Here is a 12,508-nt window from a genome sequence, read left to right as displayed (position 1 = left end):
ATGGTTCACCCACGGGACTGGGCAGAGGCTCACTGTGCAGGCCGCTCCTCTCTCCCAGGGCCCACTTTGCCAACTGGGCCTCCTGGCTGACTGAGTTGAGGCCACTAGGGGAGACTGACTGATGCCTGGGGCAGGCAGTGAGACTGAGATGCTGGACCACAGTGGGCATGACCTCCAACCCCACAGCTCCACTTCCAGAAGCATTAGTAGATGGACTCACACAGGGGTGTTGCTTGTGACAGTGTGAGGCTAGAAAGGTCTTCCATGGGCATTGGCCAGGGACATGATGGCAACCCGGGTGGAACCCGCAGAACCAGGGCCAGGGGCACAGAGACTCTGCTCCAATGGCAGAGGGTCACAGGAGTGGGCTGCAGGTGTGTCTCCACGTCCTGTGCAAACTGTAGGAAGGAAGACGACTTGTGACTCCTTGTACACATGAAAAGAAAGCTCTGTGCTGGGCAGGGGGCGGGCCAGGGCCCTGTAGGTTCGAGCTGTTGATGCGCATACATGCCCTGGTGCCTGAGTCCATCCAGGTGAGGCGTCTTGGTTTTTACTGGTGCCAGAGTTCCTGATGAGCTCCACTGTTTTCTTTTCCCATGGTTCTCCCGACTGTGGCACCGTGTCGGCTGTGACTTGTGTTTCTCGTGGCACCGGCTGTGAATCAAGCTGAGATGCACCAGCTGGGCCCACAGTTGTACATTACAGTCACTGGCTCCAGTTGGCCCAGAAACTTCCATTTCCAGAAGAGGGGCTGTGGCCTAGTTCCCACCCACCCCCACATGCGCTGAGTTTGACCCCCACCTCTTCATTCCCATTTGAGAGAGAAGGAAACTGGGGCAGAGGTGCCTGCCCTTGTCAAGGTTGCAGAGCTAAAGGTGGCAGGCACAGACTGTGACTCAGAGCCCTTAGGAACACCTTGGGACCCTCGGAAATGTGGCCCAGGGGTGTTGATCTGCTGCAAAACAGAGAGGATGGCTTTAGAGCCGGGCACAGGGAGGCACCAAGAGGCCAGCTGGGCTGAGCTCGTTCTGCCCAGTGAGGAAGGCAGGTGTCCCGAGCTCAGGTGCTGCAGGGGGCAGGTGTGGCTAGGGCCAGAGTACTCTCCGGACGTGGATCCAGATGTCTGAGGTCAAACATGGACTGTGGCAGGCAGCTCTTGGTTTCTTTTTGAACATTGCTTTGAAACTTCATCAACACAGGAAGCTCAGTTAACAAATTGGAATCATGTTAAGTATTGCTGAACCTCTAGCCTGGGGTGCTGCCTGGAACTGATCGACCATCTGGCCCCCAGGTACTCCAGCCACCCTGGGTACCCACTGGACAGATAGAGCAGTGCTGGCCGGCACAACTGCAGATCCTGGGAGGCTCATCCGGTGGAGCCTCCCATTGATAAACAGGTCTTGAGAGGCCTCTGGTGCTAGTGGAATGTTCTGGCATGTTGGTAGGATGCATTGGGAAAAGCTACCTGCCCTCAAGCCACATCTCTCACACAGTCTCATGGCCTTGATTTCCTCCAGTTCCAAATACCTCTTTCCCGCCTCTCTGTCAAGATATGCCTTTCTGGGATCCAGGCTACCTGGAGTCACCTGCTCGGCAAAAAGCTCAGAGAGTCCCAAGCAAAGCCTGCCCCTTGGAGGCACCAACACCAAAGGGACAGAAGCAGGAGATGAAAAAGAATTTAAACCTCAGGACGGCAGAATGGGATTATCCAGTGTGCTGTCTCCAGACGCGCACGACTAGCACACCTAACGCCTCTGTCCCGAATTGTGAAGCTAATTCCCCTTTGCTTTATGAGTAACTCCCTCCCCCCTTTTTTGAATTCTTAGAAGCTTGCAGTGTGTTTTTCTGCTCAGCCATGACTCTTTTCTGTTTTACTCAGTATATCAGTGAACGTGTTGCCACACTAGAGTGAATCACTGAAACATGCCTGTGTGTAAACTTCTTAAACACAGCTCTAAGACTTAGCTGTTGTGTGTGTGTGTATGTGTGTGTGTGAGTCATCAAAAGTGTTTTTCTCCTGTCCCTGGGATAAAGTTTGAATAAAGTTGGGATTTCCCCATTAGCTGAATTCCAGGCTGTCCCCAGAGAGGCAGAGAGAGGGTTTCCACTGAGAGCGGTGGGGCCTGCCATTGGCACTGTGCTCCATCCGCGGTGAGTAACTTGTATTTCTTTTTTTCTTCTTTTTTTTTTTTTCTCCTAAACTTTCCAGGTAAAAGTACACCTGTAAGCCAGCTTGGTTCTGCAGACTTTCCCGAGCCCCCTGATCCATTCCAGCCACTTGGGGCTGACAACGGCGACCCATTCCAAAATAAAAAGGGGTTTGGGGACCCGTTTAGTGGAAAAGATCCATTTGTCCCCTCCTCTTCAGCTAAACCTTCTAAGGCCTCTTCCTCGGGCTTTGCAGACTTCACCTCTGTAAGTTGAGTCCCCCGTCCCCATGCCACCCCCTCCCGACCTCCACTTGCGGCTTCTCCAGGGTTATTTTGTGTGTCTTTAAGCAAACCTCCCAGTTTACATATTTACGTCTCTCAGTATCTCTCGCTATCAATCGCGTTATTTATTCTGTACTGCCACTTCTGTAAGAAAAAAATGGTTTCTCAATAAAAAAAGAGTTATGGTTTGGATACTCTATGCCAAGGGCACGTTTTCTCCTAGAAGGGTGGTGGAGCGTGCCTGTGTCTGTCCTTTGAGGTAGACTCTTTGTATTGTTTCTGTCTCCCGGAGGCTGTTGTGTTCATTGAAGCCACTCCCGAAGTACAAAAGCAGACTGCAGAAGTTACATCAGGGCTCTGTCGTCTCCACAAAGGTCCTTGTGCACAGCTCCGACTCTCCTACCCCAATGCATTCTGTGTGGCTAGTACGAACCGAAGGACCCAGGCGGAACCCATGAAGGAAGAGCCATTTGATTTCTTTTTGAAAAAAAGCTTTTATTTAAATTACCAACTATGAGGAAAAAAGAGATCCAACCTGGAACGATTCTGAAGGCTTTCCTTTAGCCAAAACTAATTTTTAAAAAAGGGCTCAAAAAGCCATTTAGCAAAGTGTAGTGCTTTTTCAGAAGCCAGTGCTGGGATTTGGGGAGCCTGGCTTTCTTTGTCTGTCTGAAAAATATTCCAGATTGTACGGTGCCATCACTGTAGGGTGTTCTCAGTATCCCCCTCGGCACACAAAAATCTTGTTCTTTGAGCGCTTCGGATATTATCTTCCCAGAATTGATTTCACCATATGTTTTTGGCCCATTTTTTTAAAAAAGGTTTTCTTCATTTGAGTTTGTAAAGTACCTTGTTTCATCTTTAGTTGTGAAATGTATTATTTATAGCTGCTCTGACTCCTAGAAGATCCTTTTTAAAACCAGCCGATTTGTTTTGGAGCCACTATACACAGCTATCCCGTGGCTTAAATCGCCCAAGACCTTGACACATTCCTGGCCCTTGGTGACCTCTAAATATTTTATGACTAGTTAGTTGGATTTTGGTGACAGTTGTAGCACACTGTGGATGTATACAAAAGGGTGACTTTGTTAATAAAAGCCAGAAACAAAACCTTTATCTAGAGTTTCTTGAATAGCACTTGGTTTATTTTCTGGTGGAAAATATTAACTTCTGATGAAAAAAATAGAGCTATTCACACATGACTCAGGTACTCTGTTCTGGGTAGGGAAGAGTTGGGTAAGTGGAGTTGAACGGCAGCTTGAAGAAATGACTGTTCTCTTTCCGAAATGCATAGTTCTATTTCCTGTGACCCCTCCCCACCCCCAAAGGGCTCATTTTTTGAAAACATTTTTTTAAAAACAGCCAAGGTTTCAAGTTGTCATTTGACCCAATGTTTCTGGTCATTCCAAAAACACTTGTTAAGTTCACTTTTTATTTATTTATTTATTTTGCTGGCTGGCTGGTGCAGGGATCCGAGCCCATGACCTTGGTGTTATAACATTGCATTCTGACCAACCGAGCTAACCAGCCAGCCCTTTAACATCAGTTTTAAAACAACCCTGGTCATTCATCAGCTCATCTCCAGGTGGGAAATCAAACTCTGCCCAGTCCAGTGTGTAGCCCTGCTGTGTTCTATTTCAAATCACCTTTCCCACTGTGAATGCCCCAGTTTTTCCAGAGGAAATCATCAGATTGTGAGATTTGGCCCACTCTGATGGGATGGGATGAGGGAGAGACAGGGGGCCTAATCTGTTTGGTTTGTCCCCCTTGGTCATACCATAGTCCAAAAATGTCTATAGCTGTTCCCTCTTCTGGGGACTCAGGACGTCTTTCCACATTCATAGCATTCACGGGGCTCAGCCCATCTACTGGTGGTTTGTGGGTTCACGGGATCTTGAATGTTTGCGCTAACTCAGAAAAAGCCAATGCTGGTTCTTCTGGTTTGAGTATTTCCGCTTCCCAGAGTAAATGCTGAGAGATCTCTAACTGCCCAGTGGATTGTTTTAGATATATTTTAAGAGTGCCATTCAAGATGTGCTGTTACTTGTGCAAAGGCAGGGGGGTCCGTGTTGCCTGTCAGGGGAACTGACATCCCACATGCACACCCCACGCGATTTCCCCCTGAATCCCTGGCTGTGCTGCTCTAGAACCTTCTGATTTATGAGCCCTGCATTTCCATCAATGGGTTATTTGTGCTTGTAGCTGTTCACAGGAAACCTCTTCCTTCTCTGCTGTTTCTTTAAGAGTAAGCCTTTCTCTCTCCAGCAAATGTGTTTATTAGGAAGCAGCATTTATAGGTTAGCAGAACGGCTCTTTTCTTTTTCTTTTTTTTTTTTTTCTTTTCAGAAGTCTGCATTAAGAGCAGGACAAATATCACATTGGCTCAGTTGTGCTTTGTGTTATCCAATAAGTTGGGTGTAATTTGAGCATCAGAATGAGAGAATGAGAACAGGAGGTAGCTAGAAGTGTCCCCATACGCGATCTGGTGCCTGTGCTGTTGGACACCTCAGAGTGCAGGTGTCTGTTGCCAGTGAGGAAAGGCGCTTGGTGTGCTCAGCTTTCCAAACTGGATTTCTGAGAGGCTACTGAAATAAAACCACTTGCTGTGCATCCTGATTGGGCAGGCCTCAGCGAGGGAGATGTCTCAGAGGGTGGCGTTCTTCTACCTGCCATGTATCACTTCCGTGACAGCAGAAGAGGGAAGCAGAAATCAGAGCTGGTGCAAATCTCATCCACTGTTTATTGAGCAGCTGCTGTCCCAAGGCATTCCAGATTCGGGCCCATCTCACCTGACCCAGCCAGGTCAAGAACTAGAAAGTGGCCCAGTCGAGGAGTCTCCAGGCAGGGCTAGGACAGCATTTTCTTCTCCTTTGAGACAGAACACACCACAGACAACCCCCTCTCTTGAGACCTCTCTCAGCCCAGCGTGCTTCTCAGGTGCCTGCAAACTCCATAATGCAAGTCTCCTTATCGCATTCATAAGCTGGCCCCAACCAGTGGACTCTGAAGGCATCTGGGACCTTCCTGTGAGCACGGTTCATTTGGAAATGCCAACCCCTCTAGCAGGAGGCTGTGTGGTGACATTCTGCGAAAGTTGGGCTAAGCTGGCTGGAGATAACTGGGGGGCCATGGTTTGGACCCAGCAGGCCTTGATTTGGATTAAGCCAGTTGTGAGGTCAGCTCTCCTCCCCCACCAGTCTTTTGGGCTGGTGAGGGCGAGGTCCCTGATACCTGAGCTGTTCCCTCCGACTGTTGTCAGAGGCACTGCAGAATAATTTCCACCAGCATTTGTTGTTTTTTCATTGTTTTTCTCCCGATAGGTGTTGGAAAATCCCCCACAGTGGCAGCAGGGGGCCCAGGGCTTTATCTGTGGCCTGTGGTAGAAACAGCAAGGTGGAGAGGGGGTACCAATTTTCAGGGAGTCCAACCTGGAGACCCATCAGTCCCCCAAGTTTTATCTGGGTGGTGCCTCCAAGAAATCGGGACTCAGCCTGGCCTCCCAGGGACGTCTTTTCTTTATACTGACCAACCCTCCCCACCTATCCCCGTCTGAGTCCCAAGGCCCAGTGGAGGGAGGCCTCCTGGGCTCTGCTGCCTCTTTGATGGCATCTCTTGCTCCAATCCCAGCTCCTTCTACCCGCCCCTCCTGCAGGTGGCCCTCCTGTCTCTCCTGGCTCAGCCCCCCACCCCCACCCTGCTGGCCATCAAGCTGTGAAACGTTCAGAAACCGCTGATCTCATCACCACACACTTACTCTCCTAAGGAGCCTCCATGGGGAAATCTCAGCTGCTCTTCAGGTCCAAAACCCCTCCAAGGTCAGGCTTTTCTCACGCCATCCTGTCCTGTCCTGGCAGCTGCAAGACTGAACACTGATCCTCACACCCTGGTGACCGGCCTCCTGGGCCTGACATTGAGCTTCCTGTCGGGTACATCTGACAGCACCACCCCTTCAGACCTCCCCCATTCCCTGGCCTCAGTGTCCCCAGCTGTCACAGGGACAAATGACAGCAGGCCTACCCTGAGTGTGTCGTGCAACTCAGAGCTCTGTGTGCTTCCTTCCCTGGCACTTCTGGGGGTCTGCAGGAGCCTCCTCCAGGGCCTGGACCATGTTGGGGTTGTCTGTCTGCTCCTGAGGGTGCCTTGGGAAGAGCCACCTGCATCTCTTATGTTTGGTGTTACTCCAGAAAAACATGGATTCCGGGAGACCTTTACATCCCTAAACAGGCAGTAGCTTTCCTTGGGGCAATGGTGCTGGAGGCATCTTGCGAGGGGACAGAGCGACAGAGTGACAGGGACCCAGGTTCAGGAGGAGCCGTGGGTGTGGCTTTTCATAGCTTAGGTGCCTGGAATGGTTTGAAATCACCTATCTCAAGATCCCCTGTTTTTAAAAACTTTTTAAAAATTGAACACTTCAGAAAAACACCGCAAGGGAAAAGCTCTTTGACTGAATGATGACGTAAATGCCAGGGCTTTTGTAAATGTTCAAGTGTAAAATGACCCTTAGCACGTCTCAGAGCTCCCCAGAGTGTGGCTGGGGACATGCCACATTTCAGGATTGCAAGGTTGTCTCTAATGCTGCTGATGTGTATGAAACTCAGAGATGTGTGCACTGGAACTTTCCAAGCCCACCCAGCACCTCTGGCCCACCAGCTTCCATGGCCTGTCCTCAGTTTTCTGCAAGGGGCGGACAGCCAGTTCCTCTGAGGCCCAGAGGTCGCTGTTAAGGTCAGACTCAGCCATGTGTCCCCCTCCATGCCACCTGGTGCCCACTGGGCCCAACCAAGACATGGCCTCTGGTTGTCCCCTGCAAACTGGATCTCTGCCGGATGCTTGATGGGACTCTGCCCCCCACCCCACATGTCCCCTTCTTGTGTCCCCTCCCTCCTGTCCCATCTCCTGTGAGCAGTCAGGTTGTAGCACTGGGACTGTGTAACCCACCCTCCGTTTTTCCTTTGCAGTTTGGCAATGAGGAGCAGCAGCTGGCATGGGCCAAGCGGGAAAGCGAGAAGGCGGAGCAGGAGAGGCTGGCACGGCTGCGGCGGCAGGAGCAGGAGGACCTGGAGCTGGCCATCGCTCTCAGCAAGGCTGACATGCCGGCCGCCTAGGCACAGGCCCTGTGCAGGCGACAGGGCACAAGGGTTGGCCAGAGGAGAAAGTGCACACGTCTCTCTCTCCATCCACACACACATACACTCAGAGCATCCCCAGCTCACCAACGTGACATGCCACAGCCACCGCAGGTCAAGGGCTAAGGCTTTGGGGGGCTTGTTCAGGGTAAGCAGATGCAGCTCACCCCTGTGGGCAAGAAACATGGGTGGAAAGGCCTGGAAAGGCCACACTTCTCCTGGGGGAGCCCCTCGCATGGGCATCTGCCACCGTAGGTCCATCTCTGCTGTGCCATCCCCTGTGGGGTGACCTTGTCCAGCTGTTCCTTCTAGAATGCACACAGGACAGATGGACAGCTGAGGAGAGGAAGCGCCCGGAGCCTCCTTGCCTTGTCCCCTCTCAAAGCTGCAGATGAGCCCCACCTACCACCCAGGGCGCACTACCCCCAGCCCCTACCTACATCACTGAGACCCACTCCCCCATGATGTATGCATTCGTTGTATAAAAATGAAGTTTGAATGATTAATATAAAATATTTTAATACAAAACGTGAAAACCTTTAATTTATTCAGACATTGTTTTTCTTGGTATCACAGAAGCAGATCAACTTTGGAAAAAGCAGTTGAGCATTCCTGTTTAAATCCTACATGTCTGAGGAGAGTCTAGGACTACAGAGAAAACTGGTTTTGGAAAACTTCCAACAGGGCAGGTCTTCACACGAGGAACCGATACTCAGAATCGGGAGATGGGGAGCTTTCACAGTTCTGGAGGCTGGGAAGTCCCAGATCTTGGTGCTGGCATCTGTAGAGGGCCTTCATGCACCTGAACTCCCCTAGAACATTCCAGAAGCTTGGACATAGCTGTTTGGGGGATCCCAGGAATTGTTGAGGATATTGCAGATTTTCCCCCGTTTTGCTTCTCACTGTCTCCAGGCAGGTGGGACCCTCCAGGTCAACGTTTCCCAGGTCAAGATAAAAACTTGTGAAGTGTTTCTGACTCGGGTCACCTCTACAAACCCTCTGGCATCTTAGTGGCTTGAGCACAGTCTCGGACCTGCTTCCCTCCAGATGTCTTAGTCTGTTTTGTGTTGCTATAACAGAATACCACAGACTCGGTAATTTATACAGAAATTAATATCTTACGGTCCTGGAGGCTGGGAAGTCCAAGATCATGGCGCCAGCACCTGGTGAGGGCCTTCATGCTGCATCATCCCATGGTGAAGGTGGAAAGGCAGGAGAGGGCCAGAGTGATCAAGAGTGCAGAAGAGGGCCAAACTTGCTTTTATAACAACCCGCTCCTGTGATAACGGCCTTAATCCACTCACGAAGGCAGAGCCCCCATGGCCAGCCTAATCACTTCTTAACGGCCCTACCTCTTAATACCATCACAATGGCAATTAAATTTCAACATGAGTTTTGGAGAGAATGTTCAAACCATAGCACCAGAGAAACACAGCAGAGACCCTCTGACCCCATAACTGAGTAGGCTCAGAAGGGGGCCAAGATGCCAACACCAGGACTAAATAGGCCCAGAATGTTCCTTCTGCCTGAGAATCAGCCTTTACTGGAAATCACGGCATGTAGAGACCCAGCCCCTTCTCGTGTAGTCTGATCACAGAAAGGAGCCCTTCTTTGAAGTTGCTTCTCAGTGTGTGTTCTGTGTCTCTAGGTGTTTACTTTCCTCCTTCCCGGTGGGGGAAGGGCTCTTGACCCCTCACCCGGCACAGTGGCTGCCAGCTGCCTGATTCCATGTGCCTTATCCCAGCCAGGCAATCGCTCTGAGAGGTAATCATTTGTTTTTGCATTTTAACCACTTTTAATATTTTTGGGACAGTTTTAGATGTGCAAAAAAATCACAGACATGATACAAAGAGTTCCTACAAACCTCTCACACAATTTCTATTTTTTAACATCTCGCATTATGTGCTACATTGACACAATTAACGAACTTCACATCATATCAAAGGTACATACTGTCAACATGACTTACCATGGCTGGTATTGACCCTGATCTTCTGGAGATAGATTTATTTTTTAAAGACAGTGCTTCTGGCTCAGATATTTTGTCACATAGACTCATCCCAGGGCATTAGTTCATGAGATTAAAAATAAACCATAAATTGAGGTTCATGGCAGATTTGGAAGAATGTAGAAATCAACCAGGACGTCCTGAGCCCTTGATAATTTGCTACAGTTTGAATGTCCCCTCCAAATCTCATGTTGAAATGTAATCCCCATTGTAACAGTGTTAAGAGGGTGGGGAATGTGACTGTGGTATTTGAAAGGTGGGGCCTTTAAGAGGTGATTGGATAGTGAAGACTCTGTCCTCATAAATAGATTAACCCATTCATGGATTAGTGGGTTAATGGATGAATGGGTCATCGTGGGAACAGGCTGGAGGCTTTATAAGGAGAGAGAGTAGGCACTTAGCACACTCAGCCCTTTCGCCAAGTGATGCCCTACGCCACCTCAGGACTCTGAAGAGTCCCCAATAGGAAGAAGTCCTCACCAGGTGCACCCCGTCAAACTTGGACTTCCCAGCCTCCGGAACTGTAAGAAATAAATTGTTTCTTTATAAATCACCCAGTCTCAGGTATTCTGTTATAAGCAACAGAAAACAGGCTAGGACAATAATCTCCCTTTTCCAGGTTACAGACAAAGGGTCCCTGCTGTCCTGCAGTCTGGGGCTGGGGGTGCGGGGGAGGATTCTTTGGTGTTCATGGAATGACCTTGTGTCTTGGTTGTCAGCCATGATGTGGATTGGGAGCCTGGTGAGGGGCTTGTGGGCTTCATAACCTGTACCTAATCCTCTCTGGAAGAGCAAGTGGCTTCCAGAACGTGGTCTTGGCTGGAGACAATTCCTAAGGCTTCCTCTCCCTGCGGGGGATCCCTCAGAATAAATTGAAAGCCCCAGGCCACGTGCTCCTGCCATCATATCCTTTTCAAGAAGCAGTGAGTCACCTCTCTCCATGGTAGTGACAGCTCTGGCCCCATTGGAAGGTGAGGCCCACACTCTATATTTGGTGTATAACGTCACACTTCCATCATGTTCTAACCTCAGAACAATTCATAGATGAGGAGGGGGGTGTTAGCCCATTTTCCCAATGGGAAAATTGAGACTCGATGTCTGCAGTCATTTGACCAGAGCCCCAAAGCCAGCCAGTGGCAGTGGCTTGTTTTGCTTGTTTTAGGAAAGATTTGAGGGTTTCTTAAAAAAAATATCTAAGGATTTCTTGTTACCAGCAGCTTATTTACCTGTTCGGTGTACCTAGAAAAGACAGAGTCTATTGATATCTTAGAAATGGAAAACCATGCACCGATCTAGGAGTTCTTACCAGGGGTTGGGATAGTTTTTAAGGGGATCAGTGAACCCCAGAGTGCACATTTGTGGGATTTTTCTTTTTTGTGCTCGTGTGTGTGGAGTGTTCATAACTTTTCCATCCGATTCTTAAAAAGATTCACAGATCCCCCCCACCAAAAAAAATTAAGAGGCAATTTTTAATTCTGTTTCCTTCCTCCCCACACATGCACACACGTGTGCATGCACATACCCTGCTATGTAAATCGGTATCAAATTCATGAATGCCCACTTCTGCCCCTTCTTGGCAGAGAGCACTGACATCCTTTCCTGAAGGAGTGAGCGTCCAGTTTGGAAAACCTTATTATGAACATTTCCAGACATAATAGTAGTGAAAAAAAGACAACAACCCCATCCCCACCCCTTGCCCCACGCCAACCCTTATCCAGAGTTTTCTCATTTCGCTTCCTGGGTCCCTTTCTGCCTTTTCTTTGCAGAAGCAAATCAGAGTCAGGATGTCATCTCACGTACACACCGAAGTACACATTGCTAGGAGAAGTGGTGGCATGTTTTCATGTAACCATCTGACAGTGTGAACAGTAACCCCTTCTTCCATCAGTCAGATCTTTCATATAAAAGGCAACTTTTGACTTTGTAACCAACCTCATGGTGATTTACTTCCCTGATGGTCAGGGGTCTTGTCCCCTTTGGGGGTGATGCCCCTCCCCTTTAATTCATCCCCTCTCCGACCAGCGACCCAGATTGGACCACAGATAGACTAGAATTCAAGGGCTCATGTTGCCCGGTCTGAGCAACATTTTGGCAAAAAATGACCTATTATCTGCAGCCTCCTCTGAGTAAATGAAATCACATCTTCAAAGCCAATTTTATTTAAAAGGACGTTCTAGTCTGGAACAGTAGTGGAAAGCTATTTTTAAAACTACAGGAAGCTCTTGGGAAACAAAGAACCTGCCTCTTGAAATGATGGAGTAAATATTTCTGTCCCCTTATCAGATCTGGTTCCTTTGAAATGTGGTACTTTTTTTTTTTTTCCCAAATTTTTCCCTAGTAAAAGTTACGAGGAGCGGTACAAATTGTATCATGAACTGTTGTGGGGAAATCATAAAGGGAAGTGGAAACGTGATCATTATTGCAAGCGTATTCCAAAGAAATTATGTGACATGGGATGGCTTGGTTAGGGTTGTGTTTACATTCAGTGGCTTTTTAAATATCCCTTTTTATTTGCTTTCTGGCAGTGCTGGGTTCTTTTTCTTCATGACTTTGGGCACGTTACCTAATTTCTCTGGACCTCTGTTTCCTCATTTGGTTGGACCCGATGAACAGTGAAGACCTTTCTAGTTCTAAAAGTCCTGACAATTACTATTCAAGCTTCCAAAAAGGCATGTATTTTAGGATTTCAGGTAACAAAAAAGAAGAAAATGGAATAGATGTCATCCCGGTGGCCTCATCTTTATTTAAAATATTGTGCTCACTTTCGGTAACCTTAATTTGATAGTTGAGAAACACTAGTTTAAATAACACAAATGCAATATAATAATCAATATTACATAATTATATCAATATCAATATATCAATATCAATTATATCCATATAATATATGTTATATGATATATATATCAATAATATACACCTTATAATACAAACAACCTGCA

The 12,508-nt window shown here is 48.4% G+C and overlaps 1 protein-coding gene across 6 annotated transcripts in view; it reads left to right on the top strand.

The window, feature by feature from the left end:
• EPS15L1 (epidermal growth factor receptor pathway substrate 15 like 1) overlaps positions 1-8,086 on the top strand; it is a 102,088-nt gene extending 94,002 nt beyond the window's left edge. For 3 of the 6 annotated variants that reach the window (XM_063110738.1, XM_063110737.1, XM_063110736.1), the window contains 2 exons: positions 2,210-2,415; positions 7,391-8,086. In XM_063110738.1, the coding sequence (XP_062966808.1) occupies positions 2,210-2,415; positions 7,391-7,537 (353 nt within the window). In that variant the 3' untranslated portion in view covers positions 7,538-8,086. The remainder of the gene's footprint in view (positions 1-2,209; positions 2,416-7,390) is intronic. The other 3 variants (XM_063110741.1, XM_063110739.1, XM_063110740.1) reach the window with 2 other exon arrangements.
• Positions 8,087-12,508: the final 4,422 nt, after the last annotated feature.

Source organism: Cynocephalus volans, chromosome 10 (assembly GCF_027409185.1).
Source record: "Cynocephalus volans isolate mCynVol1 chromosome 10, mCynVol1.pri, whole genome shotgun sequence".
Lineage (NCBI taxonomy): Eukaryota > Metazoa > Chordata > Mammalia > Dermoptera > Cynocephalidae > Cynocephalus > Cynocephalus volans.
This window is presented reverse-complemented; position numbering and strand designations above follow the sequence as displayed.